Here is a 19,199-nt window from a genome sequence, read left to right as displayed (position 1 = left end):
CATCTATCTCTGAATCTAGCTAAATGCCTGGCACAACAATGATTGTAAGGATCAAATGTTTACTCTCATGTAGTTTGCATTTTTAAGTGAATATAAGTGTAATGTCATTCCCACCGTTTTATTAATTGAATCACCATAAGTATGAAACCTTTACTACCTCTGAAACCCTTACTATCCCGTATGTCTGTTGATGGCACCATTTTTTTTTAGTAATAATAATGTGCAAGTAAAAGCTACTTTAGAATGCGTTCACTTATTGCAATTCAATCTCAGCTTGTATTTTGTAGATGAGTTTATTTCTACTGCCTAATGCTAAAGATAAAACATTTTTTCATTCCTCTAACCTAGATTCAGCAAAATAAGCAGATTTTTAAAAATTAGCATATTAGTTTTCCATGGGGATTTCATTATATTTTGTGTAATACAAACAATAATATCCTTTCTAACATTCTCCTTTTTACTTTCCCCTGCTAAAACAATTTTATTTCATTGTTTTCGTATATGCAAATAAACTAACCTTACTCATGCCAAAAAATTCTCTCTTCCCTCTTTTCCCCTTCTTTCCCCTGCTCTCCCTCTTTCTCACTCCCACTCCCCCACTGGAACTCTTCGGTACCTGCTGCTTTTGCTCATTGGCTAATGCTGTAGCATACCCCCACACCCCCACTCCCCAGTATGCTTCTTAAATACAAAACTACTGAAAGGAAAGCAACTATAGACTCCTTCTTACTGGCTATAATGTATTAAACCTTTCATTTATTAGATAATTGAGTAGTACCAAGTCAGACAACCACAAACATACAGGAGGAGAAAAGCACTTTATGGTGTGATTTTCTTGTTCTTCTTTTCTCAAGTCAGTTCATTTTTGTAAGTTTTGAAAATAGAATAGAATAGATGCTTTGTGCTCTTCACATTGTGAGTACTAATTATTGATTATGGATTTGTGTGGTATAATCTTTTTTTTTCTTCAAAAAAATAATAAATCAGCAGGCCCAAAGAACATTGTACTTTCCTCCTGAATTATAGAGCTGCAGATGAACATGTCCGATGGCTCAGCCTCCTTGACAGCACATTTGTATTCTCTTTGCTCTCTTGTCATATGACAGAGCCACCTCACCTACAAGACAAAAATGGTTTCCAAGTAGACACCTGTTCTGTTGGCATCTAGACTTTCCAGTTTCTAGGACTGTAATGAAAAAACTCTGTTGTTTATTTTTCCCCCAATCCAAGGTGTTGTTCTATTTTGTTTTGTTTTTTAGATTGGGTTGAGGGAGCTGGTACTTAGGTTTGAACTGCGTTCTACCACTTGAATCATATCCATAGCCCATTTTACTCTTGTTATTTTCTGAGTCCCTCTTATTTTTCCCAGGATGGTCTGGAATCTCAGTCCTTCCTTTCTCTGCCTCCCGACTGGCAGGGATTACAGCAGGTCTGAACCATTGCACCCAACGTAAGGTTTTCGTTGTTATCACATCCCAGGAGAACTAAAACCATCTGTTATAAAGTTCCATGTTAGAGTTTGTTCTAGTGGATTTAACAGTCATTCATGATTGTTATTTAGATCTATTATTTTCTAGAAATATCAAAATGATTATGTTCTAATTATATCATTGCTTCTACATTCTCTGAAATTCTGTGAAGAATTTCTCTTCATTCATTTATTGGGATATCCTGAAATAGAACTTGGATTTACCTTTCTTAGTCATCAGTTTTTACAAATAATGAGTTGATAGTACTGTATGTAACTGTCAAGGAAACATGAAATAAAATTTTTTTATTTTTACAGTGTAAATGCAGAACTGTGTCTAAATGTAGTGTTTGTTTGGTTTTGTTCACATCAGCCTGTTACCCTAAGAAAATCCCTTTGCATTGGTGCTTCTTTGTTTGTTAACATGACATTAATGATCTTAGGTGTTTGTGTTGCTTGCTTGCTGGATGCATACACCCCCACCTCCCCCACCTTGCCCCCTGATTTTCAGAGACTTTTGTGTCCTGGCTGGATTTGAACTGTAATCCTCAGATCTCAGATTCCTGAGTATCTAGAATTATAGGCATGAGCCACTGCGTCCAGCTGTGGGTAGTTGTTTCATTGGATCAGCAGTGTTGAGCATTTGAGTCTAGCGGTTTTAGAATGAAGTGGATTTTTTGTTTGCCTGGGTTGGGACTCAAACCTTCAGCTTTTCAGATCCTTTATACCTCTGCAAGCTACAACATACTTAGTTCTCTATAGGGTGGAAATGTGTATGAAACCACATTTTATACTTGATTAGTGAAAAAATACTGACTTTATTTGGGAATAGAATCTTTGAAATGTCATTAAAATGAAGCTACAAGGCTGGACTTCATTTTAACATAATTGGACCGATAAAATTCCATTTGAGATGGCTTATGTGAAAATTGAGCAGAGGATGAAACTGGTAATTATTAGGCAAGGAAAGAAAGCCTAGGGAAACAGGTGCTGGCACACGAGAGGAATGAATCTTCAAGAGATAGAGTTGCCCTACCAGAACAGTTGATTCTGAACTCTTAGTTACCAGAATGGAGACACTGAGTTCTATTGTGGTAATTGGTTAAGGCCACACTAACCAGGAAACTGGTACACACAGATTTGAAAACATACTTGATCTGAAGAGCTGCTTCTTCTAAGTCATCACATTTTGCACGGATCACTGATCGGTTTTTAATAAATCACAAGTACCTAAACATACTTTCTGTGCACATGTCAGCTTAGGGTATTGTTGTCTGGCTTATAGTTTGATCTGTAATGTAGAGGGCACATACTGTTCCAGTATTAATAATAACTTTTGCTGGATGCTGGTGGCTCACAGTATAATCCTAGCTGTTTAGGAGGCTGAGATCTGAGGATCATGGTTCAAAGCCAGACCGGACACAAAAGTTCGTGAGACTCTTGCCTCCAGTTAACCACCAGAAAACTGGAAGTGGCATGGTGACGAAGTAGTAGAGCACTCGCCTTGAGCTGAAGAGTTCAGGGACAGTGCCCAGGCCCAGTGTTCAAGCACCAACAACTAACAAAAAAAAAAAAAGTAATAACTTTTAGAATAAGAGGATGGTTTATGTATAATTATAAATATTATCACATGCTTATAAGCATGTTAAAATTCAATGTACACAGTTCATTGTATATAAAATTTTAAAAGCTCTGCATGCTATTGTAATATGTATGAAATTTTTGAGGAACCATAAGGCTAAATCTTTTGGCATAGTCTATAATTACTTACACATGCTTAGTCCAGCACAAAATTTAACTTTAAATCATGTGTTAGTAAGACCCTCTGACTCTAAACTCATCTTACTCCTGTGACTTCTTTTTTGGTCATGGGGCTTGAATTCTGGGCCTGGGTGCTGTCTGAGCTCTTCAGCTCAAGACTACCACCCTACTCCTGGGCCCAGGCATTGTCCTTGAGCTCTTCAGCTCAAGGCTATCGCCCTACCCCTTTAACCACAGTGCCACTTTGGATTTTCTAGTGGTTAATTGGAGATAAGAGTCTCCTGGACTTTAGTGTCGGGGCTCGCTTTGAACCACGATCCTCAGATCTCAGCCTCCTGAGTTGCTAGGATTACAGGTGTGAGCCACTGTGCCCAGTGTAGTGTCCCTTGGCTATTATTTTTTTTTTTTTTTTTTGCCAGTCCTGGGCTTGAGCTCAGGGCCTGAGCACTGTTCTTGGACTTTTCTCAAGGCTAGAACTCTACCACTTGAGCCTCAGCACCACTTTTTTCTAAGTATGTGGTACCAAGGAATTGAACCCTGGTCTTTGTGCATACTAGGCAAGCACTCTACCACTAGGCCAAACTCCCAGCCCTTGACTATTTTTAAGCTGGTTAATTGTTTTCTGTTTGAGACCCGCTTGGCAGATATAGTTATACTAAATCAGATATAATTGTTTACAAAGTTTCATGGAACAAAAAAAATTAATTCTGAGGCATACATGTGTGTCTGATTTTGAAGAGTGAATTTCTAGGATTGCATACATTTCAGTAGTAAATTAAAAATATGTTTCAGAAAGTGTGCAGTACTTTATTTGTTAACTTGAAACTATTATGATTTTTCTCTTAATATTTCCTCAAGTTAGAGAAATCTTGAGTTAAGTAAATGTGGTGTTCTCTGCTTCTACCTAGTTCCTAGTTAAGCAGAACAATAAGCTGTTATTCATTAACATGCTTTTGCCCTATTGGGCTGTCTTGTCATCTTCCTGGCTTTCAGAATGTTGATGCTGTATGTTGAGGAGTTAATAGTACACTGAATTTCTTTTAATATACCCATAGTAATTGTGTAGTTAGGACTAGCAGCATGTGTGTATGGGCTCAAGTTTTGCATCTCTGTCCTCCATACTCTTTTCCTACTCCCTACATTTTCGTTGCAGTTCTCGCTTATGTGTCTCCAGAGTACAGAGGAGCAATGTAGAAAATTTGCCAAATGTAACCAAAAAATGTTGCTAAAAATTATTTTAAAATCACTTGCAGGGTCTGGGAGTATGGCCTAAGGGCAGAATGCGGGTCTAGCATGCAGAAAGCCCTGGGTTTGATTCCTGGGTACATACACAGAAAAAGCCAAAAGTGGTGCTGTGGCTCAAGTGACAGAGCACTAACCCTGAGCAAGAAGGATCCAAAGCCAGTGCCCAGGCCCTGAGGTCAAGCCCCAGGACTGTCTCTCCCCACGCCCCTCTGCAAAAAATCACTTCTAGTATTGTTTCTCATGTCATTCACAGATATAATTAAGTGAATTGCTTTACTGCCCAAGTTATGTTGTAATTGTTGCTATATATATTGGGGTGAAAAGTGTACCTGCATGTAGTCTTTAATATGAATGATCTAGTTGGGAAATAAAGCCTGGGAGAGACTAGCTTCAAGTCTCAGTTGGTAGGAAAAGGCTGTCAGCCCTGGAACCTTCCTGTTGACTACAAGTGCTGAGTGTGGGTATAGAACCCATGCAGGGCTGTGCAGACCCTGCACAAGGGAAGGACATGCGAGAGGTGTGGATGCACTGTAGGTTGTTGCTCTTCTTTTCTATTGCTTTCTCACCTCAGTTCCTTAACATGCCCATGTTTGTAGTAGAACTTGCTAGGAAATGGGATTTAATCCAGAATGTGGTTACAAAGCCTCCTCATCAAAGTGTCATTTTTTTTAAAATCTTCATTTGTTTTTTTATTACTACAGTTTTCAGGTCCTAGAAGAGTGGCAGACATAGAAGATAGAACTCAGTAAAATATTCAATACATGCATGATTTAAGAGAGAAATTCTAGTAAAGTTGTTGAATACAGTGACTGCAAAGAATGGCTTGTATAAGATACAGTGTCAGAAAATTTCCAAGTAACAGTCTTCTGGTATGTTTTAGAGTTAAATGCCATATGATTTATCAACACTGGAACTTGCATATATTTATATATTTCAGCTTTTAGGTACCTGTTTCATTAGTACAGATTTATTGAATAACTAATGTATATTTCCATATGGATAAAAATTATGAACCATACTGGAATGTAATGAAGCTATTTTCCCATTTCTCCAGGAAAGCCGTAACTCGGACATCACTTTATACCAGCAGGTCTCAAGCATTTTGGTTTTAGTGTCCTTTTGCTAATCTGGGTTATATATAGTATTGGTATTTACTCTAACAGATATTGTGATATATTAGTTGTGGGGTTTGACCTCTAGGCATTGGAGATAAGCGTCTCATGTACTTCTGTGCCTAGCTGGCTTTGAACCACAGTCCTCAGATCTCAGTTTCCTAAGTGGGTAGGATTACAGGTGTGAGCCACCGGCACCCGGCTGATATTGTAATATTTTATATATTACACATTATGAAATTATGTTTTTAACATATACCACATATTAACATGTAGTTCATATTGACACAGTCTATTTTCCAAGACAAATTATATGATGAGAAGATTGGAATACTTATATTTTTGCCCAGCTAATCTCCAGCTTAATAAATGACAGCTGGGATTTCACAGCTGCTTCTGCATTCATGGGTTGGGATATGTTATTGAAATGAACAGGAGAAAAAAATCCTCTGGCCTTACAAACATATGTAATTGGAAATTTTCCAAATCATTTTTTTAAAAAAATATTTTCCCCCCTCTTTTTTCCTTCTTTAATATAGTTGCTTGGAATTGAACCCATTGCCTCCTGCTTCCTGTGAATTTTATGTTAAAATCTACTATAAATTCTTCACAAACTCTTGAACATTAATGCTTTCTTCCCTCACCCCCCTTCTCTTTCCCTTTCTCCCTCTATCCTTTCATGTAGTTTGAACTTAAGAGTCTCATTATTGTGAAACAGGTATTATACCACTTAACCTTCTCCCTAGCTCTTTTTTTTAAACCTTCTATTTTTCAGATCAGGTCTTGTGTTTTTCCAAAGGCTGTCCTTAGACAAAATCCATTTTTGTTCTTTGACATATAAATGATGATCCATTGAAAAAAAGTAGATACCTTTTCTTGTAATTCTCAGTGTTTTTTTTTTCTTTTCTTTCTTTTTTTGCCAGTCCTGGGCTTGACCTCAGAGCCTGAGCACTGTCCTTGGACTTTCTCAAGGCTAGAGCTCTACCACTTGAGCCTCAGCACCACTTCTGGCTTTTTGCTATGTATGTGGGGTACCAAGGAATCGAACCCGGGTCTTTGTGCAAGCACTCTACCACTAGACCAAACTCCCGGGCCTTTTGTTTCATTAATTTGTTTGAACTCTGCATTTGTTTCTGTTGGTGGTTATACAATAGTCTTCTCATTAGGACATTTACATTCAAATTATGGAAGATATCTTGCAGTGTAATTTATGAGTGAAATATAGAAAGAGATTTATTTTAAAAAGAAATCTTGTCCTAATGTAAGTAAAATATTTAATAGAGAGTATCTTTTTAAAACTTTGAATCAATTATTATTATTATTATTATTTTTTTTTTTTTTTTTTTTGCCAGTCCTGGGCTTGGGCTCAGGGCCTGAGCACTGTCCTTGGACTTTCTCAAGGCTAGAGCTCTACCACTTGAGCCTCAGCACCACTTCCGGCTTTTTTCTATGTATGTGGTACCGAGGAATCGAACCCGGGTCTTCATGCATGCTAGGCAAGCACTTTAACCACTAGGCCAAACTCCCGGCCCTATTATTTTTTTTTAACTAGTCTTGGGGCTTGAACTCAGACCTCAGAAACCTGGGTGCTGTCCCTGAGCTTCTGCTGAAGGCAGAAGCCACAGCAAAACTGACTTTCCTGCCTAGGATGGCTCTAAACTGTGATCCTCATTCCTCAGCCTCCTGAGGAGCTAGGTGTAAACCACTGTTGAAATTGAATTTTTTTAAAAAAGAATTTAACTAGCTGGGCACACACCTGTAATCTTAGCTACTTAGGAGGCTGAGATCTGAGGATTGCAGTTCAGAGCAGCCTGAGCCACTAAAGTCCATGACACTTAACCTCCCATTAACCACCAGAAAACTGGAAGTGGTGCTATGGCTCAAGGATAGGGTGATAGCCTTGAGCTGAAGAGCCCAGGGACAATTCCTAGACCCAGAGTTCAAGTCCTACACCCCCCCCCCAAAAAAAAAAGAATTTAACAATGTTTATGGTAATTTAAATAAATCCATTGTGCCTCTCTTTGCAAATACTATTGGGCACAGCCATGAGAACATACTATTCTTGTGTGGCTTAGTGGTAGAGTGTTTGTCTTGTATGCATGAAGCCCCAGGTTTGATTCCTGGGTACCTCATACATAAAAAAGCAGGAAGTGGTACTGTGGCTCAAGTTTGTAGATAAGCACGCAACACAGTTATAATTTTCAGTGCTAAGATACTGTTTGCCATTGATGCTTTAAGAAATCAATAATTTGATTCTGTTGGCCTGGAGCTTTTGTTTGTATTAAAAATAAGCTGAAATAATCATTACATGAAGAACTTGAGCTTGTTCTTAATTCTCTACTTGTATTTAGATTGTAGTGTTGCTTTTGTTTTATAACTTAAAATATATGCTGATAAACAGGAGTTTAGCTAGCCAAGTAATGTTTTCTTTATCACATTTTAAGCTATAGTTCACATACTGTGAAAGGTGTCTTAAAATTTATTTTATTCAGTGTATAATGTTTTGACCATACAAAGTGGTGTTCCCTTGCACTGGATTTTAATTACTTTTAATGAGTTGAGAAATGAAGGGTGTTGTTCCTGGAAATGTTTCATTGTGGGAGTGGGACCAATCACGAGTTTAACTTTGAAACTTTAAGTTTTAAGACTCTAAGAATTCTCAAATTTGTTGGCATAAAGGTTTGAAAAGTATTCGCTCATGATGCTCTGGATCTTGGTAATTTCTGTCGTGATATTACCATTCTGGTCTGATTTTGTTCATTTCGGTATGTTCCCTTCTTTTTTGGTAAGATTTGCTAAGAGTCTGTCCATTTTGTTAATTTTTTCAAAGAACCAACTATTGGTGGGAGTGCAAACTTGTTCAACCACTATGGAAAGCAGTATGGCAGTTCCTCAAAAGACCAAACATAGAGCTCCCCTATGACCCAGAAATTCCACTACTAGGCATTTACCCAATTGTCCAGAAACAAGGACATACTAAATCCACTAGCACAATGATGTTCATTGCAGCACTATTTATCATAGCAAAGATATGGAACCAACCTCAGTTGATGAGTGGATCAACAAGATGTGATATTTATACACAATGGAATTCTATGCTGCTGTCAGAAAGAACAACATCGCCCCATTTGGAAAGACTTAGGAAAAATCATATTAAGTGAAGTAAGCCAGACTCAAAGGAGCATAGGCCCAAGAGTCTACCTCATTTGATCAGTATGAGTAATAGTGCAAACGCATCTCAGAAAATGGTGAGATATTTTCTATTTGCTAGAGCTACTGTTACAGAATACCAGAGACTGTGCTAGAGATACTCTTTTTCATAATCCTGGAGTTTTGGCATCTGAGATCCAAGTATCAGCAGGAGTTGGTTTCTTCTGAAACGCCTCTCATTGATTCACAGCTGGTTGTCTGAATTTCTTCTATACACATCACTGATGTCTTTTTTCCAGGGCACACTAGTCCTTGTGGACTAGGTTGTACTCAAATGGTCTTATTAATGACATGACAGTGTGTGCCTCCAAATAGCAGTCCCATTCTGAGGCAGCTTCCTCCCCTTCTGCATATACTTGCTGTTGTTAATATTGTAAGTTTGTGTTAGTAGTCAAGGCATAATAAGCTCACTATATTTAAAAAGTGGTATTGTCCTCATACATCTTTGGTTTCAGAAAGATACTTAGCACTGAGTAGCATGGTAGCTGAAAAATTTTGCATTGCAGTGAGACGAAAAGCACACATCAGATAATACAATTTGTAAGCCAGGGTCAGTGGCTCACGCCTGTAACCGTACCTACTCAGGAGGCAGAGATCTGAGGATCAAGGTCAAAGCCAGCCCAGGCACTAAAAAGTTCAGTCTTATCTCTAATTAACCATCAAGGGGTAGGTCAATAGCCTTGAGCTGAGGAGCTCAGGGACAACGCCCAAATGCAGAGTTCCCTCACATTTTGTAAATGATTCTGTATGTTTTTTTTTTTTTTTTGCCAGTGCTGGGCTTGGGCTCAGGGCCACTATCCTTGGGTTTTCTCAAGGCTAGAGCCCTAACACTTGAGCCACAGCACCACTTGTAGCTTTTTTCTATGTATGTGGTAACTGAGGAATTGAACCCAGGTCTTCATACATGCTAGACAGGCACTCTACCACTAGGCCAAACTCCCAACCCATGATTCTACATGTTTAAAGGCTGTTGGAATTACTGTGGTCTTTGTATGATAGCAGTCTTGCCTAACCACTTAGAATGTCACTTATGTATGTGGCAGTCCATTGTAAACTATACCTTGATAGCTCACATTGTACTTAGGGATTTGACAGCACATGTTATGACTTAGAACTGGTGACAGGACTTTCCAGTGTTAGAATTTCTTTATATTCCTTTAGTTAATAGTTTTTTCATTATCCATGCATTAGTGAGTCAATAAAGTTCAATGTCTGAATACCATTTCTGAGTCAGATCTATATACAGAAATGGCGTTCTCATGTCATCATCACCACATAAAATAAGGAATACTGACAAGGAAATGAAATGGCACATGTTAAACCTATACCTGTGTATACTTTATAACAACAAGTACTGTATAAATGGGAATTACTTTTCCTCTTTGTTTTTCTTAATGTTCAAATGAATGAGAAATAATGTATTCCTAGTAGGAACAAAATAGACACATTTGAAATTTAATTTAAAAAGATCACCTAACACTGTTTACTACAGAAGCCTCAATGCCAGCTTTTTTTTTTTTTTTTTTTTTTTTTTGCCAGTCCTGGGGCTTGAACTCAGGACCTGGGCACTGTCCTTGAACATTCTTTACTCAAGGCTAACACTGCAACTTGAGCCACGGCCTTTTCTGTGTATGTGGTTCTGGGGAATCGAACCCAAGGCTTCATACATGATAGGCAAACACGCTAGCACTAGGATGTGCTCCTACCCCACCGTTTTTTTTTTTTTTATTCTTTGCCTATTTGCACCTTAAACCTAAGTTGTATGGATTCCAAGTTTTCTTAATTGTATCAGGTTATAATTGTCTTTGTCCCTACTGACTTGGAGGGTATCAGGATAAAGTTTATCTGTGTTTTCAAGCACTCTCATAGTACCCAATAGTTCCCATGAGACCAATAGTTCTCATGAGATATTACACATATACCAGTACCTCTATTTTCTTTGTAGTGTTTCCTTTTTGTTACCGAATGCATGTAATCAACACTCTAAGCAATACAAGTAACTGAAAATTTCATTTGACTGAAAGGAGGAAAGTAGAACCAGAAGTGCTGATCTCTGTGAGCAGTGACTGGTAATAGCACTCCTCTGAAGCATCTGGAGAATGTCCTCCCTTTATATCTTAATTCCATGTCTGGGAAGTATGATACCTAAGACGGATGTGTTTCCTAAAGAAACCCCTGGAGCAGACCATGTAGCAAGCTCCAGTGTTAGACACCCCTTTATTCTGAATAGATGCTAGTATATGTGTTTTAAAATAGAGGTCAGTAAGCTGGGCACTGGTGGTTCACAGCTATATTCCTTGCTAATCAGCAGGATGAAATCTGAGGATTGCAGTTCAAAGCCAACCTGGGCAGGAAAATCCATGAGACTCTCTTGTTCAGTTAATCACCAAAGGACCCTTGAGCAAAGTTTGGGGACAGTGCCCAGGCCCTGAGTTCAAGCACCCAGGATCAACACCCAAAAAGAAAAAAAAAGTCCTGCCTAGCTACACTTTTATAAGGACCACAAGCATAGAAGAGCTTTAACATTTTTAAGTGTGTGTGTGTGGGGGGAGAACTAATATTTAATGTATAGCAATAGCTGTGATATTCAAATTATAATGTTAGTCTAGTTTTATTGGAATATATCAACACCTGTTTATTTACATATTGCTGCTTTTGTAACATAACACAGAATTGAATAGTTTTAACAGGGCTGAGAAAAACTGAAATATTTATTTGCTGTCTGTCTCTAAACAGAAAAGATTGCTAGTCTTTACATTGGTCCTCTGGTGTGAGAATGGATAAGAATGGTCCTTTTTACCTCTTTGTTCAGGATTTAAATATGTGCAGTAAGAGAATTTGAGTTTTGGGAACTGTATTCTAACCTCTCTGTGTTTATACATACCTAGATATTTAGGAATTGAACATTGCCTATTACCTGTTGACAAGTAGAAACATCACATATTACCAGATTACTTAAAGAAAGCTACAGTACTTGCCTCATGGTTCTTTCCTTATCCAGTGGTCTAAAGTCATTTTTCAAGTAATTCTTGATTTTTAAAATTTGCAAAAGCAACAGCTTCTTCTTTTTTTTTTTTTTTTTTTTTTTTGCCAGTCCTGTGCTTGAGCTCAGGGCCTGAGCACTGTCCTTGGATTTTCTCAAGGCTAGAGCTCTACCACTTGAGCCTCAGCACCACTTCTGGCTTTTTTTTTTCTATATATGTGGTACCAAGGAATCGAACCAGGGTTTTTGTGCATGCTAGGCAAGCACTTTAACCACTAGGCCAAACTCCCAGCCCAGCAACAGCTTTTTATGTCAATCAGTATAATTGTCAAACATGATGCTGAAGCCTTTCCTACAGGTTGCTATTCATTATGCTGTTACTTTGCTGCAAATATAACACTTGCCATGTTTTCGTTGTATAAAAATTATATTAACTATAGAAGTAACTTTGTTAGGGCTTATTAGACAATATAATGGCATCCTACTTATAATAAAGTTTGTAGACATTGTTTATAATTTTGTCTAAAATATTTTCTGAAAATGCTTAATTACCTCTGTTTTGTTTTTAGGGTTATATCCTGTGTTGTGACCTCATGGTTTAAGTGGGAATAAAGATGAGTATAAGCAGTGATGAGGTCAACTTCTTGGTATATAGATACTTGCAAGAGTCAGGTGAGTACTTCTATAAAGTAAATAGACCTCAAATTATTCTATCTCAAAATAATCTTTTTATGCATTTGAAATTTGTATCAGTCCAAACTGTTTACCTTGTATGTTTCCTAATGTCTGGACTGCTATTTTAAAGCTGTGTTTTACTGCATGGTTTTAACTCTCTGACTCTTTCAAATATGTTGCAATCATTGTAGGCAAATATTTGTAATAGTTACTTTTTTTTCACTGTCTAAAGGCCAGCTTTACAATTTGTTATAAAACTATATTAATACACTCTCAAAAACCATCATAATGGTACTGCATATCCTAAGCTCAGTTAAATGCTATTGTTCCTAATTAGGTATTAACTGGTTTTCTTTTTTTTTTCCTCAGAATGCTTTTATAAGTATTATTGAAATTGAGTATATACATCCTTGATTTGAGTTTTAATTAACGTATTGGGGGCGATTATAAATATATACTGAAAACCATTTATAACTAGCATAAAATCAATTAGTCATCAAGCTTTGTAGATAGAGATTTAGTTCTAAAACAAGGAAAGATGCAAATTTATTGAGTAAATAAAATATAAATGTATAGGAGGGAAAATTGCTGGCTGTACATGGGCCCAGGTTGATGGGAAAGAAGGACAGTTTATTATTGTGAGGTGGGAAGTGTCAACCACCAATCTAGAAATGGATTTTAGGAACTGTACCTTAAATTTACTATACTATATTGTTTAGGCAAGTTAAAGTGTAATATAAACAATAATTGTGGTAGATGTAAGAGGACTCAAAGAATAGAGATATGAGTTTATAAGATACTAAGACCTCAGTGTATATTGTTTTGAGATTTGAATCATTCTTAGCTTATAATGTTCATTGTTCGCTGATTTAGTTCCTGTTGTAGCTTAGTCATGCTTCTTTTTTAATGGATGGGGGTTTTCTATTCCCAAGATGTTCTTTAGTCTCAGGATATATGAACTGCTAAAACAGCCCTCAATCAAGCCTTAAAGACAGGCAACAGAGGTATTAGAAATTAACATAACAGCTGGGAATAACTGATTTTGAAACTTTGAAGTTAATAGGTATTGTTTTGCTTATGCTGATAAGGTAGATCGGAATGAGGACTAAAAAGACTTGTTTGGATAATCTGATTGATAAAGTAAAAAAGGTCATGACCATAGAGATTGTTACATATGTAACCAGTGGGTGTTTGGGTGGAGTTATTATATAGTATATTTATCCAAAATGGAAAAGATTTGTTGAGTGAAAACATTGTGATTTCTAGTTGAATCTGACTGGACTAGAGCCTTTAGGGCTTTTAGACAAACAAAAAGCACAGTGAGTGATTAATAGATGAGAACAGATTATTATGAAGGCTTATTGCTGTATTCAAAAGGCAAGTTTTTAGTTCAGTTAGTTTAGTTTACTTGTTGGACAGCTCAGTTGTGTCTGGTGGGTCAGTTTGTGCAAAGGTTACTTAGGACAAGACTAGGCTGGAATGAGTAAGGGAATGAACTCAGATTGCCCTTTTGCTTTCCTTTAAGACAATAGAGTTAGGAAAAGGGGGGCAATAAGATAATACTTTGATTTAATTTCTGAAAGATTATTCAGTCATTAAATATTAGCAATTCTCTCAAGTTATGTTCTCAGTGACAAATGTTTATAAATTCCATGTTTTTAGGTGTTTTATGTTATAAATTAAGCAAAAATTACAGTTTAACTTTGGTGTGTACCTTTAAAGTCTCTGTTTATTGCCTTAAGTGCATTTTTTATTCGTACTTTTTTTATATTGATGATGAAGTATGTTATTAAGCACCAAAATCTTTAAATGAGAATAATCCCTTCATAAAAATTGTAGCTTTCAACTAGGCACTTGAGGTTCATGCCTGTAATCCTAACTACTCAGGAGGCTGAGGCTTGAGGACCAAGGTTCAATACCAGCACAGGCTCTTATCTCCAGTTAACTACAGAAAAAATGGACATGATCCCGTGGCTCAAGTGATAGACCACTAGGTTTGAGCAAAAAAGCTCAATGACAGTTCCCAGGACCCTGAGTTCAAGCCCTGGGACCAGAATATGCACAACAAAGCTGTAGCTTTCCATTTACATTGATTTATGGGAGGGGAATGAGACTCTTAACTAAAGATGTTTGAAATTGTTTTCAGAATCTAACTTGACATCAGTTTTCAAACTTCTTCTACCAGAATTCTTCTCTCCTCCTCTCCTCTCCCCCCAGGTCATGGGGCTTGAATTTTGGGCCTTGGTGCTGTCCCTGAGTTCTTCAGCTCAAGCCTACCTACTTCTCTACCCCTGGGCATGGATGCTGTCCCTGAGCTCTTCAGCTCAAGGTCACCACCCTACCCCTTGAGCCATGGCCCCCTTTCTTGTGATTAGTTGGAGATAAGAGTCTCATGGTCTTTACTGCGAGCTGGCTGTGAACTGCTGATCCTTAGATCTCAGCCTTCTGAGTAGGATTACAGGTATGAGCCACTGCGCCTGGCCCTCTACCAGAATTCTATAACGTCTGCTTTGATTACCTTGTACATCAGGATCTCTTACAAAATGGCAAATTGGGCCCACGAATGTGCATTTTACAAGGATCCCAGATATTCATTCATAGCTGTACTAGAGTTTCAAAGCAAAAGTGAGGAACAGGAAAAAAAAATACACACTGAGTGAGATGAGGTTGTACTATAATACTTTCCTTCTAAAGAAGAACTGCCACTATACTGGTGTAATTATATTTGTGGGCAGGGTTTACAAGACTGATAAGGCATGTTTTTGTTAATAAAGGATGCTATGAGATAGGCACTTGAAATTACTTACAGAAATGGGAAACAGTAGCGAGCTTTAGGAAATTTTGAGAGCCCAGGACAGTTCAGGTTGAACCATGAATGTTGTCCACAACAAAATTTCTAGAGTGACCTAGATCTGTATATTTCCCATGTACTCTAAAAGCCCCTTCTTGGTTGTGATCTTTGATGTAAATATGACAATTTTGCAGTAGATTCTAGCTTGGAATCTACTGATCTTAAGCAGAATTTGTTTTTGTTTTTCCTTTTTCTTGGGCTCTGTCCTTGAGCCTTCTTAGGTCACAGCTAGCGCTCTACCACTTGAGCAACAGCCCCACTTCTGGCCTTTTCTGTGTATGTGGTACTGAGGAATTGACCCTAGGGTTTCACTATGCTTACCAAGCACTCTATCACTAAGCCACATTCCCAGCCAAGCAGAATTTATTCTCTGGGCTCCTTTGGGGATTTAGTATTTAGTTTCATAACATACAAGAGGTATTTGTAGGTAATTTATGATGAAGCATTTAGGAAATCTAAATTGCTTTAAGCTCATTATGATTTCTCTTGAAAGACTTTCCTGGCTTCTTTATAAAAGAGCAGTGGATTGGATTGGCAAATGTGCAGAAAAGGAACAGTCATAGCAGACAAAGGCTCTGCAGATATACAAAGATCTGTTTTGAGAAGACTACCAGAACAGAAGAAATATCCTCAGCTATCTCATTTTCTAAAGACTTTCTGTCAGAAAGTTGAGACATGCCTTAGGAAAGTTTCGTTAAAATGTGATTAAGAAACCCTTTTTAGTACATTTGTTCACGCCAGCCTTGTTAGTGTTGATTGGACTTACAGCACCCTACTTCCAAAGGAAATATAAGCACCTAAGATATTTGGAAAATATTATTGTCGTTAAGTCTTCACTGTACCTCCTTTTCCCCCAAATTCATACCTTTAACATGATTTTCTTTCACTTTTGAGATAAATAGAAAATTCAAAGTATTTGACACATGGTACTATAAATAACAATTGACTTGATTCATTGTTTTACCTTTAATTAGAGTTTGCCTAAGTATATTAACTGTTACCCTAATAACTCATATAGCAGCTGTATGCAGATAAGTACCTAGTGGTAGATGGTAAGTTATATAATAAAACCTGATAGAATTAAAACATGGGTAGAGGAGCTAAGATGATTCGGAACTTTAATTTCCTGTGTGGTCTTTCCCTTCTCTTTTATATCATCTCGACTCCTATAGATTTCTAGTTCCCCTGTTCCTTTTCTCTTTCTTCCTTTGTGTACTTGAGTTGGTAGTTGTTTTGAGGTAGTAACAGGCCCCATTCTCCTACATATGGAGAGCTTCATAATGACGTCCTGGAATGTTGGGTATTAGTAAACAGCTTATGCTTGAAAAAGTTACCAAAAGTCTCAAACACAAAAGACCCTAATTACTAAACTGAATTATTTTCTAATGGCTGAGTACTGTTACTGAAAAAGGGAGTACTTCAGTCATGCACCTATGGTCACACCTGCTGTTCTAGCATTTGTGTGTCACAAGTTAGCAATTCAAAGTGATGATATATCTTGACTTACATGTTGGGTTAATTAAAAAACAAATCACCTTATCTCTCTCGGACCCTACTTTCCTTTACTATTTACGCTCAGACCCTTCCCAAAGGTGTCACAGCGCCATCTATGTCTTACACCACACTGCTTTTTCTGATAGGGCTCTTCAGGTATTACAGAGGAGTAATGTCCCTAATCTAAAATCCAGAGTACTTCAAAATAGAAACAGAATAATAAGTCTTGATGTATATAGAAGCAAGTCCCATAACTGATCTCATAGTGATGAGTCTCAGTTAAATGCACACCAAAATTAAAACACTATGGTCACCTTCAGACTATGCATGAACTATAAATGAATGCTGTGTTTCAACTTGGGTCCAGTCCCCAAGATAAGCAGTCTCTACACATATATATCTTGGATGGATTTTCAAACACCTCAAAATTTGAAGTCTGAAGTACATACTCAACCTATATTTACTTATAAAATTACAATTAGTAATTAGTAGTGTGAATATGTATAATGTGAATATGTAAAATTAGTAGTGTGAATATGTATAATGTAAGGCTATACAACACCACATACATAGCTCAATTCACTTGCCTTTCTTCTTGAATAGTTCTCTCTGAACCCCTGTAATGGTGAATAAAATGCCACTAATGCAGTGACAGTGCAGTTTCTGTTGGCTCGAAAAAGATAAGGGACTAGGTAACTATCATTGCTTCATACATACTTAATTCTCCATGCCGCATATAGACAGGCTATAACAACAGACTGGATGGAGTCAGGTTAAACTGTCAGTCAGTATGGTTCCCTTAGCCATCCATCACCCAGAGTGAAGAGCGCTCCAGTTTACCTTATACTTCTTAAGAGTTAGATGACCAGCTACAGTGTGAGTACACAATTACTTTTACTTTGACACATGATAGTTTTACACTTGAACAGTTAACAGGAAGCAAATTTCATAGGTGCTGATAACATTTATGTGTTTATACTTCCACATCAGACTTTCTGTGTTTATAAGGAGAGTGACTATAACTCACTTAACTCAGGATTCCTAGTACACATTCTTACTTGACTCATTTTTCAAAGGACAGGAGTCACTGAGAACATAAAACATAAAAATGTTTGGATTATTGGCTGGACACTGGTGGCTCAGCATGCAATGCTAGCTATTCAGGATACTGAGATCTAAAAGTCTCAGTTTGAAAGCCACCTAGGCAAAGAAAACTCTGTGAAACTTTTATCTTTAGTTAAGCAGCAAAAAGCCAGAAGTGGAGGTGTGGCTTAATTTGTAGATTGCCAAATTCATGCAGAAAAAGCCAAGCATATGATGTGCCCCTGAGTTTTAGTGCCAGTATGGCTCATTTAATAATCTCACCATTATTATTGTTCTTTTTTTTTTTTTTAAAGAAATAGCCAGTGTAGCAATGGTAGAAAGAAGTATACATAAATTTATATGTTTATATATTTGCCTAATTTTTTAAAGCAATTTGACAATTATGAAAATCTTGTCATTTGTGTCTTCTTCCTAAGAAGCAATACATTCCACAATGGCAGTAACTGGACAGTTTTGACAATTTATACAAGCTAACGAAATGATGTCTTTTGTACAAGTTAGGTGTTTGATACCTTATTGGAAGAAAACAATGATTCTGGTGTCCATTTCGGTTGAAGAAAACTTATTTTTTTATAACTGGGAAAAAAATGCTCATATCCCCCTCACCTTCCAAGTGTATCTTTTCTAATTAAGAGAAAAAATAAATACATGCAGATGTATAGGTAAGGTTCTTTTAAAAATAAGTGCATATTAGATCCAAAGAGTACAAGAGTGAGGACTCAGTATTTGCATACCCAAAGCTATGGACATGGAAATGGAAATATAAACATAACTATATAGACATAAAACCTATGACTATAGACATAATGTTTTATTTCATAAATTAATATGTACCTATGATATACAAACTCTTAGCCTAATTTTGATTAAGTTCTAAAAACTAAGTGCCAGTGATTGTATATAGATTCCCTCCTTGAACACCTGTTTGTTAAATATGTCATTTGAAATATGATGTAAAAATCAATGTTAATAAATTCTTTAATAAAAAAATAAGTCCAAATGTCAAGCTATGGTGTGAATAATTTAGTAGTTGAATAAATCCATTTGCTGGAAATTATCCTATTGGAAATTATTTCAGAAAATCAAATCCATCTAAACATTAGCTATAGGTTTATTTTGTGAGGGACAAAAGAGGAGTACTGCTAAGAACTGAACCCAGGGCTTTGTGTAAGTGCTCTACCACTGAGATTTGCCCTAGCCTTATATTTTAAAGAGTGAAATTAGGGCACAAAATTGTATACCTTGTGTATCCAAGCTCCCTAAAACATTTTCTTCTCCTTTATACCTTTTGTGAAA

The 19,199-nt window shown here is 37.0% G+C and overlaps 1 protein-coding gene across 9 annotated transcripts in view; it reads left to right on the top strand.

Moving 5' to 3' along the window:
• Tbl1xr1 (TBL1X/Y related 1) overlaps positions 1–19,199 on the top strand; it is a 146,983-nt gene that overhangs the window by 90,914 nt on the left and 36,870 nt on the right. For 8 of the 9 annotated variants that reach the window (XM_090342419.1, XM_090342409.1, XM_090342393.1 and 5 more), the window contains one exon: positions 12,349–12,451. In XM_090342419.1, the coding sequence (XP_090198545.1) occupies positions 12,394–12,451 (58 nt within the window). In that variant the 5' untranslated portion in view covers positions 12,349–12,393. Of the gene's footprint in view, positions 1–5,175; positions 5,344–12,348; positions 12,452–19,199 lie in introns of all 9 variants that reach the window. The other variant, XM_090342384.1, reaches the window with a different exon arrangement.

The sequence above is a fragment of the Megascapheus bottae genome, chromosome 1, assembly GCF_031878675.1.
Source record: "Megascapheus bottae isolate mThoBot1 chromosome 1, mThoBot2.hap1, whole genome shotgun sequence".
Lineage (NCBI taxonomy): Eukaryota > Metazoa > Chordata > Mammalia > Rodentia > Geomyidae > Megascapheus > Megascapheus bottae.
The sequence above is the reverse complement of the archived record's forward strand: the minus strand, read 5'-3'. Positions and strand labels throughout refer to the sequence as shown.